The following is a 25,924-nucleotide window of genomic DNA, read 5'->3' as shown; positions in this document are numbered from 1 at the left end:
GATTATAACAATGGATAACTAATGATGTGTCTATATGGTGGAACATATAGAGCATTCTATATACTGAGAGTGCAATTCTAAGTTCTATGCGTGGATTCAACGAAGAATTAATAAGTTAGTGAATTTTAGTGCTAAATTCTTGATCTACTTATTGGAAGCTCGGTTATATAGACCCATGGTCCCCCCACTAGTTGAGATAATATTGCTTGTAAGACTCATGTAATTGGTTTTGATTAATCAATTATAATTCTCAAATTAGACTATGTCTATTTGTGAATTTTTCACTAAGTAAGGGCGAAATTGTAAAGAAAGAGTTTATAGGGGCATATTTGTTAATTATGATACTTTGTATGGTTCAATTAATAAATATGATAAATGACAATATTATTTAATAATTATTTATAGTTATTAAATAGTTAGAATTGGCATTTAAATGGTTGAATTAGGAAATTGGCATTTTTGAGAAAATCAGATACAAAAGGTGTTAAAATTGCAAAATTGCAAAAAGCAAGGCCCAATCCACTAAGTTTAGGGCCAGCCACTTTTGTAGGAAATTTAAACTGATTTTTTCATTATTTTAATGCCATATAATTCAAATCTAACCCTAGTAGGAATGCTATAAATAGATAGTGAAGGCTTCAGGAAAATTACACTTTTCTTCTGACTTTTTCTATTCAGAAAAACTGAGCCTTCTCTCTCCCTATCTTTAGCTGACCACTCTCTCTCTTCTTCCTTGATAATTTCGAAATCCTGAGTAGTGCCCACACACATCAAGTGATACCTCAATCATAGTGAGGAAGATCGTGAAGAAAGATCATCAGCAAAGGAGTTTCAGCATCAAAGATTCAGAGAAAGAGATCCAGGTTCAGATATTGATAATGCTCTGCTACAGAAAGGAATCAAGGGCTAGATATCTGAACGGAAGGAGTCATATTATTCCGCTGCACCCAATGTAAGGTTTCTTTAACTTTATATGTGTTTAATTTATCGTTTTAGAAAGTTCATATTTAGGGTGTTAATAAACATACTTGTGAGTAGATCTAAGATCCTGGTAAAATAATTTCCAACAATATGGTAATTAGAATTGTTCTTATTATTTACTATCTTGCTGGGCTTTGCTCACGGGTGCTCTACTGTGCAGGAAAGGGTAAATTGATTTGTGATCAGCCATGAGTGCGAGAGCTTGGCGATTCTTGTACATGTTTGGGCCACACTAGCCCAAGTGGGTTGGTGTCTACCAGTGATGAATTGTGTGACTCTGTTTTGTCGCTTAGGTCGGCTAGTGGAAACGGGCTTGTAATAGTATTTTGTAAAATATTTTTAGGATCCTGACACATGTAACTTTTGTTTGTAAAGTTAAAATTAGTACAAGTTTATTTTCATTCTATTTTTTTTTTAAAGTTTAATTTCTGCGCTAATTTTATTAGTAATCCCGATTAAGGGATTAGGGTTTCTTATGTATCTTGCGTAGTGTGCCTAATAGTTAGGGCGTTACACTAGGGTTCACTAAAATGTCCTAATCGGTAGACCGGTTCCCCAACCGGAATTTTGGTTTAGTGGAGTTACCTAGGGACCAACCGGTCGGCCGGTTGCTATAAGTACCCCTAAGCCGAAATTCCAGTTCAGTGCGGGAACCACCACAAAGGTCCCCCAACACCTCAATTCAACCCCAAATTCTCTAAAAATTTCCAGAATACCTACTTATACTCCAATGAACCCAATTCAAGTAAAAGAACCCAGTAATTCACCCAAAAATACAAAACACTATTGGAGTACAAAGTAAACTTGCTTTAAGCATTCCACCAACCACAAATTTCACTCAATTCAAGAAAAACAATCCCAACTAAACCTCAAAATACCTAAACATGCCCTGATCTACAACACAGTAGCTAATTACCCATATTCACACATTAAAACTTAACTTGAGCTATAGGAAATCAAAGAGAAAAGGCTAAAAGGGATTACCTTGCACTAGGACACTCAAAACCTACAATAATCTCTCAATTGAAGTTGAGAAAATCTAACCCTAGCTAATCCCTTAGAGAATTCAAGAGAGAGAAAAAGAAAGAGAAAGAAATAAAGTGTGGTAACATCAAGGTGTTTCTAGCTTTTTACTAATATTCCTAAACTATAATATAATCTAAATTAATATCAGCTTATTAATCTCATAATAACCCATAAAAGACAAAAGTGTTTTCTAACAAAATGACTATTTTGCCCCTACACCTAATTCAAAGGTTTAATGGCCCCGAAGGGTAATTTGGTCATTTTCCAAACCCCGCCAATTTCCCAATATTTCCAATACCTAACAATGATGCCCCGCTACAACAAAATTCTAAATCATATGAGATTGTGACTCTAATTGTCTAATATCGCTTTCCACTGCCACCGGACACCAACACGAAAAACAAAAAACTCACATATATAACATAATTAATACATACTAAATTTAAATAAATCTCCACAAATGTGTAAATCATAATTAATAATTCAATTTTATATTTAAATCCTAATTATTTGATAAACCAGCATATCAAAATTAGGTGGTGTTTACATATAATGTATAATTTTTTGAGTTTTTTTTTCTTTCTTTTTTATTCTTTTTTATTGTTTTCTTTCTTTTTTTTTTTTTTTTTTTTTTTTTTGAAAGGAGATTTTGTCATCCTTAAATGCTATGAATTTTTGAGAACATTCTAGTGTACAAGTAATAAAATAAATATTTTATCATGTTCAGGGATTTGCCTAAATAAAATATTATAATTATATCAATTAAATTGGGAATGAAAATAAGAACGATAAATTAATTAAATAAATAATAAAAAAGGAAATAAAAAATAAATAAACTACTTAACTAGTAAAAAATAAAATGAGACAACAGCTAATTGATGAATTTTGTAACAATAATCACAATAGTAACAATAATGTTGGGAAAAGTTTTATATATTGGTCCCATACATAAAAAAAATAAAAAATAAAAAATAAAAAGAACAAAAGAATAAATTGTGAGAGTACACGATGATGAAAGAACAAACAAAAATATGATAATCATAAAATAACGAATTGAGACAAAATTCTTACCCTATAAAAATTATTAATTGAATTGCATCAGCTTTGGACCAAACCTCAAGAGCCTATCCAATGTATTAGGCAAGAATTTTCTTGCGAACAAATGGCATACATTAGTATGTTTTCCATTGTACTCACATTTGCTTCCATGCCTTAACCTTTTCAAGAGGTCTACAGTGACATCTTGTCTTATAAATCTAGTTGGATGGGGTCCTCCTCTAGTCCAATCAACCCAAGTCAGTGTCCTATTGGAGTTTCTCCTACAAAATCTGATACTAACAAAGGTGGGCAGGTAGTGTTCATCTGTGTAACATGAACCATGGCAAAACCTCTTAAAGACTGGAAAGTATTTTTGGTCAGCCACAACTTCGATGGATATTGCCCGGTCTAGTTGGAACCACTGCGAGCCCTTTCGCCATTGGTGGAGCCTAATCTGTGGCCTCATTCGAATGTTGTAGCGGCCCTGATTCACGGCCCCAGGAAGGTCGTATGACTCTACAAAGGTCTTTGTTGAGTCCATCATATAGTTATACACTGTAGAGAAATTGAATAAAGGGATGCATGACTCGGAGATTAGTACAAATCTTTGGTTCGAATAATCAAGTAACGCATTCGCTAATAGTCGCCTCTCTGCGTCCATCATGTTGGGATCTCCCCATCTCACATTCTGTAGCAATCAAAACATATTCCTTTATTTTACCAAAAAAGATAACATATTTATTTATTCATAACATATTATTAAGCACCAATTATGATATAAATTTATCAACTTAATGTAATATAATGGGACATTTATAATTTTTATATTTATATTTTTTCTACTTAATTTTTTTCTTTTTTTATTTTTTCTCTTTTCTTTATACATCTGTTTAGTGAGTTTTTGCTAATTTTTCTTTTTTTTTTTTTTTTTTTTTACTTTTTTTTTTCTCTTTTTCTTTCTTTTTCTTCACTCTCTATGTTTCTTTGTTACTTTTTTTTAATTTTCTCTCTTTTTATCTTAAACTAATTTTTTTTTATCTTTCTATATATATAAATATATAATACGTGTATATTTTTATATCTTTTTTTAACACTCTTTCTCTCTCTTACCAAAAAAAAAAATAGGAGCATTCCTCCTGTATTTTTTTATCTTTTACATAATTAATAAAAGTAGTATATTTTTTTTTGGATGTTTTATAGTTTATTCAGAGTTAATTTATGAATGATTTGCATCTTATAACAAGATTGATATCTTGTTATTTTTCTGTTGATTTCTAATTATCTTTTTTGTTATTTTATATTTATTTTTATGTTGTTATTCAAGTGTGTTTACGAGATTTTCAGCAACTAAATATTTTTAGATCTTAAGAAAGTAATAATAATATAGATAGTAGAATAACGAATACAAGATTTTTACGTGGTTCAGGCATTAACAATCCTTAGTCCACGAGTCCATTTTATTAGACTGATCGGCTAATAACTGTTTACACAAGTAAATATACAATAAACTGAAAAACCTTTTCTCCCGTGTTCCCCTTGAAGAAGAGGAAGCTTAGTAGGAATACTCTAGAGTTTTTTGGGGTAATACTATCTGGCTTAATACAAGTGTGTTTGCCCAGAATGGTGAAGAATGAATCTTGCCCCAGAAAAGTCTCTTCTTTCTCTTGTGCTTTACAAGGGTATTTATAGGCCAACTTCTCTTCATGTGCTGCCTTGGATTAATCATCGTTAGGGCAAAACCCAACCGTTGGATTGGTAGGTGGCATTTTTCCCATTCGGCATTTAAAGGTGTCAGATCGTACAGGCTGAGCCTCATACACGTGCTATCCTAGGGCTTTTCCTTTTTAAATTTCCCTTATCCCTAGCCGTTGGATAATTAGGTCAGGTACATAAGGACCCGAATGCTCTATACAATATTGCGTCGTGGGAGACAACTTCTGACATCGTACCTAAAAAATCCTAGTCACTATGTCCCTAGCTTGAAATGTGCAAGCAGAGTTTCTACGGGCGAGGAGTGTAGCCCGGTTTGGTGCATTTTGAAATGCCTTGATCCTTCTGAGAAAACCAATACTCTTCTCAGGAGCAGATGGCTTTGTTTCCTAGAATTGAGGAAGACTTCGGCTCAAGGATACCTTCCATGTTACTAGTAGTCAGGGAACTCCCTATCACGAAAACTCTTCCCGCGAGTTTGAGGCCTTTATCCTCCTAGAGCATCAGTTGAGAAAGTCGGTCAGCTAATGACTTGTTACCCTTTCTTGATTAAAATCCACGTGTCATGATTATAAAAACGTGAATAACATTAACTCCCCAAGCTTCCGGGACGTACCATGGTCTAAGAGCTTACAGTATCTCTTCTTGAGTGACTCTTGGCACGTGCAAACTATTTATTACATCACGTCATCAGCCGCCAACTGAAGTGTCACTGTCAGAAGGTATTATCTCCTTTGTTTTCTCGTTAGGGCTTTAAATGCTGACTTTTGAGTTCTGCACGCGTGCTGGGTGCGTGTTCTATGGGATGCCCAAAAACGGCAGCGATTGGATTTGAGTAGACTCTCCATTTACTTAACACTTTTCACAAAGCATGCAATGATGGAGGCCAAACGTTGGGAGTCGATATGCCTTCTTAGTTTCCCACTCATCCAACCATCAGGCGTACCTTGGGCGAACAATTAGAACTGTTCGCTTCTCGTGGAAGGCACCCCTTCCTAGTACCAAATAAATATTTTCAACAACCATTTCACGTTTTACATTTTTTACTGCTTGTCGTACCAGAGTTCTAGCATTTGGTTCCAGCTCTTCCTTTGTCTTACGAGTACTCTCTAGCAACTCCATTCTCAGGCACTCATTCCGTCGGCCAAGACGCAACACCCGGATCATCCACCTCATTTCCTCTTAACAACAGTAAGTTTTCTTCATCATTTACTTGTTGTAGAGTTCTTAGGGAGTTTTGAGGGTGCAAGTTGCATACTCTCAGAATATTGTCACTGTGCCTACGGTCTCTATCATGGGGAGTGAAAGTCTTGGGGTCCGATGTCATGTTGACCCATTTTGCTTTGAACTAATTTCTAGTAAGTACATTAGGTTTGCGATAAAAAGGACCATTTCTTCTAAAGCAGCATGCGACAGTGCCCTTGGCAGGAAAAGGCAAATGCCTAAGGCAGCCACTTCTGAAATAGGGGCCCACCCCCAGCGTCATGATCCACCATTCAGGCTAGGCCAACCTTGGTCATACTACCCTTCTGCCATTCTAAAAATACCCTTTATGGGGTTCACTTTCCCAAGGAGGACCACTCTTTTTAATCCTCTTGGCATGCAAAACGAGAGGGAAGTGAACAAGGCCCTGAAGAAACGTTTGGAGGCAGAGAAGGGGGGCCTAGTTCGTAGATGGACCACCGTACTCTCAACGGTGTGAAAGGCTGAAATCTCAGACGGCCTGCACAACCTTCCCTCTGTTGGTCCAACCGTGGAGGTAGAAGCCTTGGAAGTGCGCGCGCGTGAATTTCAAGGTAGGGAGAGAAGCTGCCCCTTTTGCCATTGAACTTTTGGATCAAGTGGCTGGGAATGCTTTTGAATTGCCTATGGAGACCTAGGCATCATGCAGCAGCATGGAGAATAATTTGGCACCGTCTTTGGGAACGACAAGCTCTAGCTACATTGGTTCTTAATCATTCACCATCACATTCGAAATGTCAAGACATTTTCGTTCTCTTTGAGAAAATGAGTGTCAGTCAGAAGAAAACTAGCCAGTTGCCACATTTAGAGGACACCAACCTCCCGTCGCTAGAGAAGACTGAAGGAAGAACAACCAAAGTGTGGGCTGCCAAGCAAATGTTCGAAGAGTGCCCCTAGCACTACGTGCATCATAACGACACCGATGACTAACCGCATCAATAGAAGCATTCAACTACTAAGAAAGACATCCCTGGGGTAGAGCCTTCCATCATCTACATCGCCAAACGCTGACAGCTTCAGGCGTGGACATAGAAAGGAAAAGCAAGTGTACTCAGTGGGTTCAAGCTCTCAAGCTCATTATTACGAAGCAGAAGTAAGCAACCTCTGCCAGAAGAACAAAAGACTAGAAATATTGTGGCTGGTATACAAAAAGTCTTGAATGGAATACTCAAAGGCAAAAGCCAAGCCTCAAATTTCTGTCACAAAAGCCACGAAGTGGAGTACGATATCCCAAATGCTTGTGCTAACAAGTGTGATTCCTTGTCATCCACCAATAGCACCCCAAGAGATGAGCACAAAAGGAACATGTCGCGAGAAAAGATCCCAACGGGCCGGTTGAGACAACTTGAGCCTTCCCACTATAAGGGGAGTACACTGAGGGAAACACCCTATGGCCAAAGAAAGAGACTTCACCCAAGAGGTCTCATAGTAGAGGGCACCTCGCATATGGCTCCCCACTGAGAGCAAGGTCCAATGCAAACCACACACAAGGCCTGAGTTCCTCTCTCTAACCCTCAAAAGAGGATGAGTGAAAGGATGAAGGAGTTTGAGGCAGAAATGCAAGACCTATATTGGAGGATGGCCATCACCAAATAGAAAGACATGGATGATGATGAGGAGTTTGATGAAGAATCCCCTCTCTTGAGGGAGGTTCAAATAGAGCCACTACCATTGAACTTCAAGGAGCCACATATGACATGATATATTGGTACCACTAACCTAAAGTACCGTCTCAGCACCTTTAATGAGCTAATGAAGATGAAAAAAGTATCATGTAAGGCAAGGTGTTAATGCTTCGCGATCATACTAGAAGGGGCTACGTATAAAAAAAACTCTTAATAGAATAATATTTAGAATAGAAATCTCATAAGCTATTTTATTTCAAGAAGTTGATGTTCCATTCATTCAAAAAAAAAAACCCCCTTAAAATAAACCCAAGGGCTCTATTTATAAGGAACCCTTGACACTTTACACTTTTTCCAAATCTCAGTCCATATTATATGAAGTCACTTTCACAATTGATAAATGTTGTATCCTAGGTGGTCTGATATACCTCACATACTAAGTTACACTAGAAATACCCCTGTCATTTTGTACCATGAATGGAATAAAGTTTGTCCCTATTATCGTTACTCATTGTGTTGTCATTATCTTATTTGATACTGCTTGCTTTGGTGTCAGGAGTATAAGGAAGATTAATGGGGTGATGGAGGCCAAGCGCGGGGAACGCAGGGCGCGTGGAAGGGCACGGGCACACGAAGGGCGCAAGCGCGAGCGCGGCTGCAGGCGAGGGCGCGAGTACGGGTGCAGGCCCGGGCAAGGGCGCGGGCGCGTGGAGCTCCCCTTGGCGAACTTTTGGCATAACACTAAAGACTCCAAAATATTACACTAAGTCATTTTTAGGGGTCAACACCTACGAAACCATATTGCCCCAATTTCAAGGTGGTTTTGTGCATGACAGATATTGCTCACAATGTAATGATTTGCCAAAATAATGAGGAAGGCGTATGATACAATAGAATGGTCTTTTATAGAGGAGATGCTTCTTACCTTGGAGTTCCCTGAATCTTTGTGAAACTAATAATGAGGTTTGTTACAATGCCTAAATTCTCTGTTATGATGAATGGATCATTGCATAGATTTTTCTGAATCTCAAAGAGGTTTGAGGCAAAGTGATCTAATATTGTCATTGCTCTATATTTTAGAAATGCAGTACCTATCAAGAATATTCATGAAAGTAGCTGACAAACCAGAATTCAAGTTCTATATTCGGTGTTGGGATCTGAAGTTAACTCACTTTGTTTTGCTGATGACTTATTATTTATTTACAAAGGAGAGGTGCAATTTATTCAACTATTACTTAGAGCTTTCAAAACTTTCTCTGAAACATAAGGTCTAGAGGCTAATAACGCTAAGACTGCTGGTATGGAAGCTAGTGATACTCAACATGCTTTTGATATGACTGGTTATGTACAAAGTAAGGTGCCTTTTTAGATACTTGGGGGTTCTTATTAGCCCCAAGAAGACGTCTTCAGTCAAATGTGATAGTGTAATGGAGAAAATAGAGGTAGAATTCGAGTTTGAAACACAAAAAATCTCTCTTTCGCAGTGAGAGCACTGATGAATAACTTAGTGTGCTAATGAGCATCCATACATATTAGGCTCTTGTTATGATAATGCCAAAGTCAGAGTTGATAAAAATAAATAAAATATGCACGGTATTGAAAATATATAACAATGATCCAAGCTGCCATCCGAAAGCATGTTCAGAAAATTACTTAAAAGTAGGATAATTTGTAGATACAATGGATGCATTCAAATGTAGTATATATCAAGCAAGAGAATTGATGGGAGTATAAGATGTTAGAAATTTGTTTGTTTAGGGCCATAATTGTATATATTAAATTTGTGATGGATCATTATTTAAATAAGTCAAATTTATGTGGTCTATTTTAGAATAAAGTTTATAACTTAAGCGCATGATTATCATGATTTTAATATATGAATACCATAATGACAATTTCTAATTTGATGAGGGACAAAATTAGAAAAAGTAAAAAAATGAGTAATTACTGTTTTTCAATTATTAATATATAGGTATTGGTCCCTATTTTTGCATTGTACCATTTCATAGTCCTAAATCCCTATTATCAAGAAAACAAAGGCTCCAAAGTATTTTGATGCAAAATTAGAAGACCATACTATTTTAAATTAGATTCTATAGACTCTAGTATGCTTCTACTAATCTTTGATTTTATTATTAAAATTCTGATGAATTAATTAAGGCTAAATTCAAATTATAGTATCCTTAACATTTAGTATCAGAGCATTCCTCTAGAAGTATAATAGAATTAATCTTCCATGAAATTATTTTTGTATTTCGGGTATTCCATTAGTACTTTTAGGATATAATATTTTTGTTCTAATCAATCACATATATATTATTTAGAGTGATAACATCTTGTATATATATTGTTTACATATATGATAGATGTATATATTAGTTTAAAGTTAATTTTTTCACTATGTTAAGATTTTGGTTCTTTTATGTTATATTGTATATATGATACAATAGGCATGATACAATTGATACTATATACGTTATAATTGTCATCTTGTCGTTAATGTGTTTAAGCCTTTATTTTACGACTTATTTTTTATTTATTTTTGTAGCTACATTATTGGTTTAGTGTCAGCGAGTGAGTATTTTATTGAAATGTATATAAATCATTATAACCCCAACCCATCTTATTATTTTTCCATTAAAATTTTTGGATAATATGTATCTGTATGTTATATATATTATGATTTAGACGTTTAGTTTTAAGATATTTTGGAAATAATTAAATTTAAATTTTAGTATTAGTTTATGTCTAATATTTTGAATAAATTAGTTTAAACAATATGTCGCTAAAGTGGCATTTTTTGTGTTGACTAATTTATTTTAAAATATCAAGAGAACTGTATGTTTGTAATTGGTAAATATATTGATTGGCCCAAAAGTAAGTAAATATTTTGCTAAATTTCAAACTCATTCATTGTGATAAATATGTGACAATCATGAAGTATTTTGTATAATTAATATGTGAGTTTCAATATTGCATGTTGTTTGATATAAACTTATTATTAATGTTTGATCACTACAACAAGAGTACCGCTTACATGTAATATCATTGTCCAAAGATATCATATTAATGATGTATTTGGTATCTTGAGATGGGACTAACTATTATTTGAATTTATCATTTTATTTGGATTCTTGTATGAGTATGTCATTTATCTAATTGTATTGTTCTTTCTCCATTTGTTTTTTTTTTTTTTTTTGTATCTGCTAACCTTAAATTAATATCAGTCTTTAATGGTAATAATTTTAAAGATTGGAAAGAGAATATTTTCATTGTTCTTGACTGCATAAATCTTGATCTTGCATTAAGGATTGATTGGCCTATTTCTCTTACGGATATCAATACCTCCGAGTAAAAGGGGATTTATGAGAAGTGGGATCGTTCAAACCACATTAATCTTATGATCATCAAACATGGCATACCTAATACTTTTAGGGGTGCGGTGTTCGAGGAGGTCACCGATGCCACAACTTTTATTGTTGAAATTTAGAAACGCTTTGCATAAAACGATAAGGCAAAAACAAGTACTCTTATAAAAAAAAAATTATTTCCATGAGGTTCAAGGGCAAGAAAAACATAAAGAAGTACATTATAGAAATGTCTCACCTTACTTCAAAGTTGAAGGCACTAAAGCTTGAGCTTTTAGATGACTTGCTTGTGCATTTAGTGCTTATCTCTCTTCCTCCACAATTCAATCAATTCAAAATCAGATACAACTGTAAAAGGAAGAAGTAGACTTTCAATGAGCTCATTTCATTTTGTGTTCAAGAAGAAGAAAGATTGAAGCAAGAGAAGACTAAAAATACTCATTCGGTAAGCACCTCTAAGGATAAGGGCAACAAATGGAAAAATGAGGTTGCTAAGAATAAGGGTCTAGCACATAAAAAAAAAAAAAAAAAAAAAAAAAAAAACCTCAGGCCAACAACGATGATGGTTGTTTCTTTTGCAATATGAAAGGACACGTGAAGAAAGAATGTGCTAAGTACATTGCATGGTGAGCAAAGAAAGATATATTTCTTACTTTGGTATGAATAGAGATAAATTAGGCTTCAATACTAAGAAACACTTAGTGGTTAGATTTTAGTACAACTACTAACATCAGTATTTCAATGCAAGATTGCCTGAGAACCGAAAGCCCAGTGATGCTGAAAGAAATATTTATGTGGGAGATGGCAAGTCGGTGAATGTGGAAGCAATAGGGTATTTTAGGTTGTTGTTAGGTACTAGTTACTATTTGGACCTAATAGATACTTTTGTTGTATCGTTATTTAGATGGAATTTAGATTCTATTTCTTGTTTGGAGAAATTGGGTTATTATTATTCATTTGAAAATAATTGTTTTAGTTTATCTATTAATTCAAATACTATTAGAATTGGTTCTCTTGTTATGACAGCTTATATTTGCTTAACACTATTGCTTCTTATAATGAAACATTAAATGTTGAATCAAGTGGTACTAAGCGTAAAACAGATAATAAAAATTTAAGTTTCTTATGGCAAAACAGTTAGGTCACATCTCTAAAAATAGATTGAGCAATGAAATTCTAGGTTCAATTGGTTATTTAGACTTTGATATTTCCATTGAATGCATCAAGGAAAACAAACCAAAATAAAGAAATTATGTGTGAAAAGAGCTATGGATGTCTTAGAGTTGATACGTACAGACATTAATGGTCATTTCCTACACCTTCCTCGATTGGTCATTAATATTTAATTTGTATCATTCATAGATGATTACTCAAGATATGCATACCTACTTCTATTTCATGAAATGTCTAAGTCTTGGACATGTTCAAATCTTTTAAGGTTGAAGTTGAGAATTAACTTAGCAAAAGAATAAAGAAAGTCAGGCCTGACCGTAATGGTGAGTTCATATAGATATGACAGGTCAGGTGAACAACGTCCAGAACCAGCGCCAAAAGCTACTTTTCAATGAGTCAAGGTCCACCTTCAGAAACTTTGTGTCGATCAAATAATTCAAAAAAAATGAAATAAAAAGGTGTTATTACCAACACTTTCTACCTTTATGGTGCCAATGATCTTCCAAAACCCTGGAATCTCATCAAGAATATTCTCCTGATTAAAAGCTTTTGTTGAGATTATCTTTTCGACTAAGTTTTTTGCCACACTATTGGAACTACTTTCTGCAACAACATCCTTAAGATCGGCTTCAATAATCTCATCGTCGTTGTCATCTAAATCAAAGGAATTATACAAAGTTGTCCATTCGTCACGATCCATGTCAAAATCGGGAGGCGCTCCAAATAAGCAAGCTTTGAAATCACTATCACTAACACCTATATCTCAATGAGAGAGAGAGAGAGAGAGAGAGAGAGAGAGAGAGAGAGAGAGAGAGAGAGAGAGAGAGAGAGAGAAAGAGAGAGGACCAATTTTTGTTTAATTTGAATTAGACATTAATTCAATTAATTGATCATACGTTATAATAAATTTATTAGTTATATTATTTAAAATATTTAAATTTATTTACTTATTTTATTGTCTAATAAAATTAGTTAGCTACATTTTTTATAAATAAATTTAATACTAGATTAAAGTTTATATATTTTAAAATATAATTAAATTGTATTAGATTTAATTTTTATTATTATTATTTGAATTAATAATTAAGTAATAACAATTTTAATACAACTCTAAGCAAATATGCATTGCATGTTACTAATATCCAATTATAATTATAGTTGGTATTGACTTGTATGTGTGTATATATAATATTTTGACATAATTGAAATTTAACATAAAAATATACAAAAAATAATATAAAATACAATTTAATATAATATACTATACAATACAATTTAATACAATATTTCAAATGAAACACAATTTAATATAATATTATACAATACAATCTATTACAATATTCCTAAGAAATTCTAATAATATATTTTATAAACTTTTTCATATATTATTTATTTTCTAATTTCTAATAATGTAATATTATACAATACAATTTAATACAATATTCCAAACAAATCCTAATAATATATTTTATAAACTTTTTCATGTATTATTTATTTTCTAATTTCTAATACTTTATGTCGCCTAATAAGTTAATTTTTATATAATAATTAGTTTTGTTTCTTATTGTTTTCATTCTCTAGCTACTTTCATGCATGTTTTGTAAAATGTTTGGGGAAAATTAAAGGATACTTTTTTTTTTGGTATACATTAATCAAATTTATCTATAAATAAAATTTAATTTAAATATATATATATACCTCTTTTTATGAGTATTGTATCCAAATTATTCTCACATCCTCACATAACTAAGACATAATTTCAAGTATAATATAGATTGTGTTCTTTGGTGATAGATGTGTATGTTTGTGGGAAAATTGGGATAAAATTTTGATTAGAGAAGAACAAAAATTATTATGAAAGTGATAAAAATAAAATTGGTAAAATAAGTGAAACAAGAGATAAATGTAATATATTTTGAAAGATTGGGTAAATATTAAAGACATCAATTTAAAAAAAAAAAAATATGTATTGTAATTCTTTCAAATGTTTGAGTTATATATATTTTTAGTTTTGTATTATTTTTACAATATATTCTATAATGTAGGATGCAGAATACTGAATAAAAATAAAAATTGAGTAAAAACCTTATAATATTCATAATAGTTATTATTTAATTTTTTATAATTTACCAAATAAAAATCTATATAAATTTATTTACATTCTTAAAAAAAAATAATGTATTATGGAAAGTAGATTATACAATTTTTTTGTTTATGTGTGCTGTGCAATGTACACACTTCAAAATTCTATAAATAGAAATGTAGATATTATTTATCTATGTACGTATTATTTTATATATGGTGTTATTGTATTATTAATGTTTTTTTTTTTAAAAAAAGATCTTATTGAATATTGAGTTAATTATTGTAATTAAAAAGCTATAATGGTTAATAGGAAAGTGCTAATTACAACTTTTTATTATAATATCTTAATTAATTTTTACGTGATGTAGAATTATTTTTTTCAATAATTTTTTATAATAATATTTATTATAGTTTTATATTAATCTTGTAAATATTTAAAAAATTGCGAATTGAAAACATAATTTATGATATTTAACAAACTTACTTATTTTGAGTACTAACAACTATTCAAAATTTAAAGTTTTAAAAAAATTCCATAAATAATATTATAATTATAAGTACGTAAAAGAAAATTAAAAAAGATATTTTAAAATGTCTTTTCAGCAAAATAATTAAGCATGTGGTAAGTAACACTCCTTGTGCTTAATAATAATAATTAATATAATATTAATGGGGAAAAGTCAAACTCTTCACTGCCACGAAACAACTCATTTATTAAAGTTTATTGACTGTCCAAATTCATATACAGATACGAGGTATGTACTAATTGAGGAAAGGATTCAGTGACATTGTAGAAAGTCCAGCTTTATAAAAAATGTTATGTGAAGTTACGAAATTTAGTACAACCAATGCATCATGCATTCATGCTACCGCGGCGGCCCCATTGCATATATGAAATGCTAAAGGGCATGACCTAGCACTAATATTGTTAACCAATTATAATGGTTCTAGGGGTGCCCAAATCTCTATATAATATAATATTGATGAATATTTAATATAGTCAGATGATTCTAAGGTTCATACTATACGTAAAGTTTGTTCGTGTATTTTATTTAGTTATATATTAATGTTCGAGAATTATGTGGCACATGACTCTTAGGCCCATTATGCGCAGGCTTGGGTGATATATACATACAGTTTATATATATTTTCTTCTCATTGTGGAAGCTGGAGTTCATAAACGTAAATAATACCTTAACATGTGCGCAAAACGGAAAAAACATATTCCACACTCTTCCTAAAAGGTTATGACCCAAACCTGGGAAGGTATATATTAACTGTTAAGTATATAAATTTGGAATATTTCATTTGGAAAGAAAAGCATTTTAAAATAAAATCCTTTTTTCATTTAAGAAAAGTTTAATGACACATATTAATCCCGTCAATATGTGAATGTTATTTATTATTTATTTTTGTAGAGAAATATATGAATGTTATTAATAATGTAAAACTAGTGTTTTTTTATTCTATTGTTTTATTCAGAACTGCTAATATATTATTATTGCAGCCACGAGTAGCTTATTTTTCACAACGAATGATGTGCTATATAGTATAGGTCATACAATAGATAGGACTGTCTTCACAAATATAATTAAAGGAAAACCATACTATATTAGTTTATTTCAACAAATCACTAATATACATAAAGACTAATGCACAAATCAGATATCTCATAGTTTTAATTGAGAACACATTGAAAAACTACAAATAAATCCTTGCCTTTTTTTATGTAAGGTTAAAAATCAAGTTTGAATTGCTTTGTGTAGTATTCCATTTATATTATTTTAATAATTCCTTTATATATATAAAACAAATGGAAGAAATAATTAAGCGGGGTGATATGTACTAACCTTACTAGGAATCCTTCTGTCATAGAAGGCGGAGTTTTGTTGCACTGTGTCGTTGAAAGAATGATCAGAATGAACATAAATGGAGTAAAGCCCTTCATGTCCTTTAAAGAACCTATCCCAAAAGGGAGCCAACGGTAAGGCTCCTCTCGCCAAGAACATGAAGGCGATTTTCGGGGTGAAACGGAAAGGGGTTTTTCGTAATTTCGGGGACATGGAAGCTCTCCAAAGCAACTCATCATCATCCATATCATGACTCACATTCGGCGGTTTCAAATACTCCGTCAACCCAATTCGAGCAGGTGTAGTACGAGAAGAAGTAGTATTCGAAAACACCGTTTGTTTGGGTATTAAGAGAGATGGTAGTGTCGGAGGTGAAAAAATCAAAGGTGGATTTTGTTTTGAGAGAGGAGGAGTAGCTGTTGTTAGCAGTAGTGGTTGTTGTCGGTAATGGAAATTGATGAGTGGTAAATCCTTGATGTAAAAACTGAGAGTTATGCCGAGGGCTAAACCGGAGCCGAAGATGAGAAAGTGTGAGATGAGTCCGGGGAGGTTCATTTGGAGGGTGAAGTGCTTAGGAAATGAGGTTACAGGGTACTCCTTCTCCGGCTTAGTCGCCATTTTTAATGAAAGGGTGATTAAAGTGAGGAAAGAGAAATGGTGGTCAGACACAATTCACAAACAAACAAAGAGATTTCTAGACTACAAGGAGGAATAAAGGTAGAGAGAGAAAACCGAAAACGAGTGAGACTTATGAGTATTATTTTTATTTTTTTAAAGGGGTATATTACGTCATATTAAAATTAATAAATATGTTAATTAATATTAATTTTTATATTTATAGGCATTATTTAGTTTACTAACTCAATATTTTATGGGGAAAAAAGAATATACAAAAAAGGAAAAAAAATTACAAAATTACTATGGGCCACCCTTTAAACATTTATACAGCCCACATAGAAATATTTACAAAAATACCACCTCTTCTAAACCTTCAGCCGCACGGAACAGAACGATCAAGAACAACAGCCCTCGATCATTCAAAGCAATAACACAACCAAAATGAAACCGAAACAAGAGAAATACCACCATTAATTCTGGCAAAATCAACTGAAAAAGAAGACATGCAACGATCTAAACAGAAAGTGACGAAAAAAAAACCAGAAAAACTGTGAAGAAACTGAAATTACACATTTATTTTCGATTTTATTCGATCAAAACAACTCCCCCTAATATCGAAATCCAAATTCATAAAATGTAGATCTGTAACAAACAAATCTGGAGCTTCCCCCGAATCCAAAACAAGGTATGATGTGAAAAATTTAAAAATAGGTCATGAATAATAGATCTAAGTTATATACAGTTGCATTTTGGTTGATTACTGGTTTCCAATGTGGAATATATTTTTTTTTATAAACACAATAAAAAGAGCAAATTCGAATTAAGCTACAACCAGTTACGTATGAGTCTGTTTTTTTTTTTTTTTTTGGTCTTTTAGTTGCATTATCGTTTTATAATAGTTTATATATTATGTAGGAATTTTGTTTGACGGTTAAGAAAAATTACTACTACAATGTTGGCCTTTAGAGGCTGTTTTTTCACCCACATTTATAAAAAGGGAAGCTAAAGGGTGTGAAATACCCGCTTTGTTCGAAATTGACATTTAGAGGCGGATTTTTTGATAAAAACCGTAGGTATAAAATTGCATTATACCATTTAGAGGCGGTTGGAAAATAAAGCACACTGGATTTTAAGGATAAATCCTATGGCATCAGTTCCTATATAAGAACCGACGACATAGGGTACACGATTATTTGACACGTGTACCCTATGCCGTCGGTTCTTACATAAGAACCGACTCCATAGGGTTATATAAGAAACCCTATATGCGTCTCATTCATCACCTTCTTCCTCACTTGAACACAGCAGCAACCCAGCCAAACCCAAAAACCAGAGCCCCAAACCCTCATCGACCACCGCCTCCCCCACCCATTTCTCAACCATTTGAGCCCATTTTTGTTGTTAAATCTTCTATTTTCGATACTTAATCCTATACACCCAAAAAGTTTTAATTTTTTTCCCTATTTAAGTGTCATCCGAACCCATACAAAAATAGTACTGGGTATAACTCCGGCCACCATCATTTGTTGAGAAAACATTGAATCTCAACATCCTTTAAGGTATAAATATAGTTTCTATTCATTTTCATAATGTACATTGTTTTATTTTTAGTTTTTGTAAATTATTTTTTGGTTTTTTTCATTTTAGTAATATTGTTGTGCTGTATGTGCATAGTGCTCGAATTTTTTGCGGAATTGCTCGTCGGATTGCAGTTATAAGGTAAAAATTTAAACCTCAATATATAGTATATATATATATATGTATTTTTATATTTTATTGAATATGTGTGTATATAATATATGTATATATTGTGTGTATATATTGTGTTTATATTAATTTTTATGTAAATACAATTTGTATCTTGTATTGTATATATTCTATGTAATATATATATATATATATTTATTGTGAATGCTAATGATATTGGAAGGATTTAATTAGTTTAGAAATAAAATTTTTAAAATTGAATTAATGTGAGATATAATTAATTATATATATGTATGTATAATTTAGTAACTAAGTAACTTGTTACTATTTTTTATAACTATATGTAATGAAATAATTAATTTTACAATTTTGTTGTATTTCTTTATATTGTAGGCTCGGCATAATTTTGTGTTGATCGTATTTGAGAGCTTGCATTTATAGGTATATACTTTTACTAACTTTTTCTTATTATATAATTAATTACTAATGCATGTTAGTTGAGTTTGAATATCTTAAATATTCATCCATAATGAAGTAGGTTCTGGGAATATATGTACTGCGGTCGGATGTGTGGATAAATTTTGTATTGTTTATGTTAATTTGTTGTTCTGTATTGTTATATCTGTTTTGTTTGTTATTTTAGGCACTTTTAAAATTTTTGGAAACGTCCAATTACAGCTGTTATGCTGCCGAAATTTCGGTAGAATTAGCATAAATCTTACTAAAAAAAATATTAATTTTTACATTACACAAGTTAATTATAACATAGTAATAAGAAGTTAGGTGACATAAAAAATAATTATATACACATTTATATAAAGTTTTCAATTTTACCAACATTCTAATCAACTAAACAACTTAATAACATGAAGTAAACTAAAACAAGAATTTGAGTAATTTATAAATTAATATGAATTAATTGTGAGAAACCTGGTTAGTTACATTGTGTAATTAGTAACTAGCTATAATTAGTTACTAAATACTGAATTTTTTTGGATAGAATTTTTGTTATGGATAAATCATGGATGCGTGAGGAGAGAGACACACTGCGATTTCAAGTAGGGTTCGATGCATTTTTAGAGTTTGCCTTAAAGAATTCTAAAAATTACGATCGTATTCATTGTCCGTGTGTAGATTGTTGTAATGTATCTAAAGGGAATATTACAATGATTAAGGACCATGTGTATTTACGAGGATTCAATAGAAGTTATACTACTTGGTATTGGCATGGCGAACGTTTACCTGATGATCCATATCCGTTAGAAAAGCGGGGGTAGATTGTTGGAATTAATTTTACAAGGATCTTAGATCTACTCACAAGTATGTTGATTTAACAACCTAATTATGAACTTCTAAAACGATAAACAAAACACATAAAAGTTAAGAATAACTTATAGTGATGGCAGCGGAATTAAGTGTCTCATTCCACTCAGATCTCTAACCCTTGATTCATGTCTGTAGCAGAGTATAATCAAGATCTGAGCCCAAATGTCCTTCAGTTGGATGTGATCCTTCACAGTCTTCCAAACTATGATTGAGGTACTGTATGCTGTGTGTGGGCACTTCTCTCTCACAAGGATTTCGAAATTTTCTCTCTTCTTTTCTCTCTTAATTTCGTGAGCTACGATGCATATCAAAGCATTCAAAAACTTGTTATGAGAAGAGAGAGGGGGCGGCTGTATATAGGAAAAGGGAAGAGCTCAACTTTGCAAATAAGCAGTTTCCTCTTTTACTGTGTAATTGATTAACTGCCTTATTTAGTGTGATCCATCACTTTCCTATTATTGCTAGGCTTTGATTAGCAATTACATGGCAATTAAAATTGAAAATAATAATTGGGAAACATGCAAATGAAGTGGCCGGCCATGGGGTGTTATGGGCCTCACTTGGATTTTGCAGTTTCCTCAATTTTATTTCTATTTCTCCAAAAAATGTCATTTTTCCAATTCTAACCATTTAAATGCCAAAACTAATTATTTAATAACTAAAATAGATTATTAAATAATATTGTCATTTAAAATAATTATTAATTAGACATGCAAAGTCTCTCAATTAATAATTAAACCTAGAAACCCTTTTATTTACAATTACATCCTTAAACTGTGAGAATTCACAAATTAGACATAGTCTAACTTTTAGAATTATAATTGATTAATCATAAATCAATTATAGAGTCTTACAAACAGTATTGTCTCAACTAGAATGGGGACCATGGATCTATATTGCTGAGCTTCCAATAAGTTTAACCGATTTACCAAGTAAATCCCTAACTTATTAATTCCTTGTTGAATCCACTCTTAGAACTTGGAATTGCACTCTCAGACTTATATAGAGTATATTATATGTTTCACGATATCCATATGCTATCTCATTTAACCATTGTTATAATCTTAATGTGATTAAAAGATCCTCTATATTAATGATTTACATCGAGATGGGACAAATTTACCGTTTACACCCCTCAATGTATTTTGCCCCTTAAAACACTTAGTTACCTGTAAATGATGTTTTAGTGATCTAATATATAGTCACTGAAACAAGAGCTCATCCATTTACTTCTATTTAACTAAGCTCGAAGGGAATCATCACTTGACTTCTATACACCAGTAGAAGCTATAGATTCTATATTTATGTTCAACACTCCCACTCAGTTATGCTATCATGTTCCCAAAATATACGTATCACCCTGACCCAAAGTAGGCTTAACTAATAAATCAAAGAACATGAATAGCACTCCTGAGATTGAGCCTAAGCATATCAGGATTTAGATTCTCTTAATCTAAGATCAACTTCTGATATTAACTTGGCAAGATACAACGGTAAGTTTATAATATCTTATCTAAGTTCAATATCGGTCCAGTCCAATGTATACTCCAGTCCATACATTCGAAACTAGTATACTTTGCCAATGTCCTGGAAAGAACATAATGTTGGAAATTATTTTACCAGGATCTTAGATCTACTCACAAGTATGTTGATTAACATCCTAAATATGAACTTCTAAAACGATTATAAAATAAACACATATAAAGTATGAGAAACCTTACATTGGGTGCAGCGGAATAAAATGTCTCCTTCCGTTCAGATCTCTAACCCTTGTATCCTTTTTGTCGCAGAGTATTTTCAAGATCTGAACCTGGATCTCTTTCTCTCCTTTCTTTAGTGCTGAAACTCCTTCTTGTTGAATATCTTTCTTCACGATCTTCCTCACTATGATTGAGGTATCACTTGCTGTGTGTGGGCACTACTCTAACACTAAGAGGTTCGAAATTATTCAAGGAAGAAGAAGAGTATGAAGGTGGCGGCTGGGGTTTAGAAAGAGAAGGCTCAGGTTTTTCTCTGAAGGAAACTAGAAGTAAAAGTGTTAATTTCCTGAAGCATTCACTATCTATTTATAACATTCCACATAGGGTTAGGTTTGAATTATTTGGCATTACAATAATGAAAATATCAGATGATAAAGCCTATAAAAGTGGCCGGCCTTGGCTATGTGGATTTGGGCCTAATTTTTTGCAATTTTGCAATTTTATCATTTCTGCATCTCATTTTCTCAAAAACGCCAATTTTTCAAATTCAACCATTTAAATGCCAATTCTAACTATTTAATAACTATAAATAATTATTAAATAATATTGTCATTTATCATATTTATTAATTGAACCATACAAAGTATCATAATTAACAAATATGCCCTAAAAACTCTTTCTTTACAATTTCGCCCTTACTTCGTGAAAAATTCACAAATAGACATAGTCTAATTTGAGAATTATAATTGATTAATCAAAACCAATTAAATGAGTCTTACAAGTAATATTGTCTCAACTAGTGGGGGGACCATGGGTCTATATGACCGAGCTTCCAATAAGCAGATCAAGAATTTATAACCTAAATTCACTGACTTATTAATTCTTCGTTGAATCCACGCATAGAACTTAGAATTGCACTCTCAGTATATAGAATGCTCTATATGTTCCACCATATAGACACGTCATTAGTTATCCATTGTTATAATCCTAATTTGATCAATGATCCTATATATGAATGATCTACACTGTAAAGAGATTAGATTACCGTTACACCCTACAATGTATTTTATCCTTAAAACACTTAACCCCATATAAATGATATTTAAGCTATGTGAAATGAGTACTCCACCATTTATTTTCGTTTGGTCAAGCTCGAAGGAGATCATCCTTTACTTACTATTCGCCAGATAGAAGCTATAGATTCCATGTTTATGTTAGCGCTCCCACTCAATTGCACTACCGTGTTCCCAAAATGTACGTATCACCCTGACCCAAAAGTAGGCTTAACTAACAAATCAAAGAACACGAATAACACTCTTGAGATTGAGCCTAATCATAACAGGATTAAGATCATTTGATCTAGGATCAACTAGGCAATATTGACTTGAATAGATATTACAGTAAGTTTAATAAATCAAAGTCAAAGTTCAATATCGGTCCTTTCCGATGCATACTCCATGCACCCAACTTGAGCTTTACTTTAACTAATGCTCTGGAAAGAACATAGCATTTCTCCAAATGCAAGTAAACTCTGTTGTAGATTATCATATCAGTAAAACCCTGTGTCTGATAAATCTAGGAATCTTTATTCACATAGTCATGTTTGCTTTCCAATGTGTTGACAACACAATAAACAGGATCAAGTATGTGAAAAGGGTTTCAAATGAATTTATAAATCAAATAGACAAGCAATTGATAAGATGAACCAAAACTGTAACACCCTAACTAGCATAGGCGTATTACGTGATTTTAAACATACCGTGCAGCTCGTTGCTAATCAACGAGGTTTATAGAAAAACGTGATTAATTAAAATTTTTGCTTTTTAATTGAACTTGTAAAACATTTATACAAAATACTCGGGATCCCGATTACAAAACCATTTACAAAAGTTTACTGTCTATACAAAATAAATGTCGCCTAGCGACTAGTTAAAAAAATAGCCTCGCTGTCCCGATGATCGTACGCTCCAGGCCTAACCGCCCCGACATGTACAATCTTCATAGGCTCGTTCACGGTCCATCAGCCCTAGCCTTGCCTTTACCTACACATAAACATAGAACTGTGAGTCGATAGACTCAGTAAGAAAAGCATAATAATACTCATACATAAATCTCGGTCATGATCAGACGCCCATACCGCTGACCATAACCCTAACTACCGTGTCCAACACGATACTGAGTCCCCCTAACTGCCGTCTCCAACAAGGTACTGAGTTTTGAACGTTCATAGGGACGGTACTATTGACAAGTAACAGCCTAATCGGTCGAACCAGTCATACTCATTTCTTGGTCATACTCCACTCGTACCGACGTGTTACAGTATCAGCCTGATCGGTCGAACCGGTCATACTCCGGCTGCTGGTCATACTCCAGCCTGTACCGACGTGATACGTCAAATAGTACGGAACCACCAACCTAAGTATCAGCCTGATTGGTCGAACCGGTCATACTCCGGCTGCTGGTCATACTCCAGCCTGTACCGACGTGATACAGTGTCAGCCTAATCGGTCGAACCGGTCATACTCCAGCCTGTACCGACGTGACACAGTTGGATGGTTCGAAGCCAACATACATATCTAATGTAATCTAACAGGCTTCCTACATGCACGCTAAACATCTAATCTACATATGCATACTGTTATACTAATCTTACCTGGATTCCGAATTCAGGTGTGCCGGTCAACCTTACTGGAACTATCTGCGCGGCGGATTACAGGCTCCTAAACCATAAAAATCACAACACTATAAGTGATACGCTAAATCACTTCCCGGGGACTTAAACTAGGAACTAAAAGTTTCCCTATCGATAAAAAGCATGGCAATACCCAAAAAAACATAAAAACGAGGAAATCTAGGGTTCCTAAAAATTCCCCAACCGGTAGACCTGCTTACGCAACCGAATTAGGTTCTGAGAATTCCTGAACCCTCATCCGGAATTTCGGTTGCACAACCGGAATTCCGGTTCCTCGCAGGAACTTTTCAAAAATTCACATCTCAATCAAATCCAACCCAAATCATACAAGACCTTCCAGACCTGTTCTATAGGACCCAAATAACATTTCTAAAGCAACAAAACCACCCAGAACTCACAGAAACAAAAATCACCATTGGAGGTTCAAGATTGAGTTCAAAAACTCAAAGCTTGACCAGACCTCCAAACAGCCACTAAATCAAGCATAACTAAACCTATTTCAGCATAAATTAACACCAGAAAACACAACATAACAATAGCAGCAACCACAGCAACAAAAATCAAAACTTTACTTTGAAAACCATAGCTTTTGAACAAAATTTCTCAAACTTGAATAAAGATAACTAGCATGGATTACTAACAGCTCAAATATCCTCAATTTAACATGCTTAAATCTTTAAAAATAACAACAACATACAGCAGCAACAACATCCATTTATCATGCATGCAATACACCATTTTCATCAAAAATTCAACAAACTTAAAGAAGAATTGCTTAGAAGCTAACCTAGCTTGAATTGAACACCAAAGAGGAATGAAATCACAAGGAAAAATCCCAAGTCCCTTGCTGCACCAAGAGGCCGAAAAGAGAGAGAGCTTTGAGAGAGAAAGAGATTTTCCAATTTTTTCTAACTTTGTAATTTTTTTGGTAAAATGAAATAAAAAGCTACTAAACACATAACAACTTCATTTCAGCCAATAATAACATAAATAAACATATATAACTCAATTACTAAGTCCAGTAAAGGACAAAATATCATTGGGGCAAAAAGACCATTTTGCCCCTCCGCATTAAAATAACATAAATAACACTAGAGGGGTATTTTGGGAAATTCTAAATTCCCGGCCATTCCCGACATTCCCAATGTCTAATAAACCGTCCCAAACTACTAACATACTAAGTTGTGATTTTACTGAGCCAAACACCGAGTTCCATGTTACCGGGCACCGGAAATGCAAAATTATGAAAACTACTGACTGACATAAAATGCATCTCAGAATTCAACAATAACAGTATAAATAATTATTTAAATAGCTATAAATAATTTCATAATTAAACGTGATTAACTGCTAATTTCCAAATTAAACTAAGCGGTCTTTACAACTATTCCCCCCTTAAAAGGATTTCGTCCCCGAAATCTAACCTGAATAACTCTGGATATTGAGCTCTCATATCTGACTCTAGCTCCCAGGTGGCTTCCTCCACCTTGCTGTTTCTCCAGAGAACTTTGACCAATGCTATGGTCTTATGCTGAAGGACTTTATCCTTTCTATCCAGGATCTGCACTGGCTGTTCTTCGTAAGACATATCTAGCTGCAGTTCTAGGCTCTCATAACTGAGTATATGAGAGGGATCTGAAACGTATTTTCTCAACATCGAGACATGGAATACGTTGTGAACTGTCGATAAAGCTGGAGCCAACGCTAACCGGTATGCCACTTGACCTATCTTCTCGAGAATCTCGAAAGGTCCTGTAAATCTAGGGCATAACTTGTCTCTTTT

The 25,924-nt window shown here is 33.1% G+C and overlaps 1 protein-coding gene across 1 annotated transcript; it reads right to left on the bottom strand.

Moving 5' to 3' along the window:
* Nucleotides 1–2,879: 2,879 nt before the first annotated feature.
* Nucleotides 2,880–17,639, bottom strand: LOC115711334 (glycosyltransferase BC10-like). Its single transcript, XM_061111861.1, has 2 exons — nucleotides 16,099–17,639; nucleotides 2,880–3,733 (listed from the first exon to the last, which is right to left on the bottom strand). The coding sequence occupies exons 1-2, from the start codon at nucleotides 16,714–16,716 to the stop codon at nucleotides 3,092–3,094; spliced, it is 1,260 nt and encodes a 419-aa protein (XP_060967844.1). The 5' UTR covers nucleotides 16,717–17,639; the 3' UTR covers nucleotides 2,880–3,091.
* Nucleotides 17,640–25,924: the final 8,285 nt, after the last annotated feature.

This window comes from Cannabis sativa, chromosome 3 (genome assembly GCF_029168945.1).
Source record: "Cannabis sativa cultivar Pink pepper isolate KNU-18-1 chromosome 3, ASM2916894v1, whole genome shotgun sequence".
NCBI classification, from domain to species: Eukaryota; Viridiplantae; Streptophyta; class Magnoliopsida; order Rosales; family Cannabaceae; genus Cannabis; species Cannabis sativa.
This window is presented reverse-complemented; position numbering and strand designations above follow the sequence as displayed.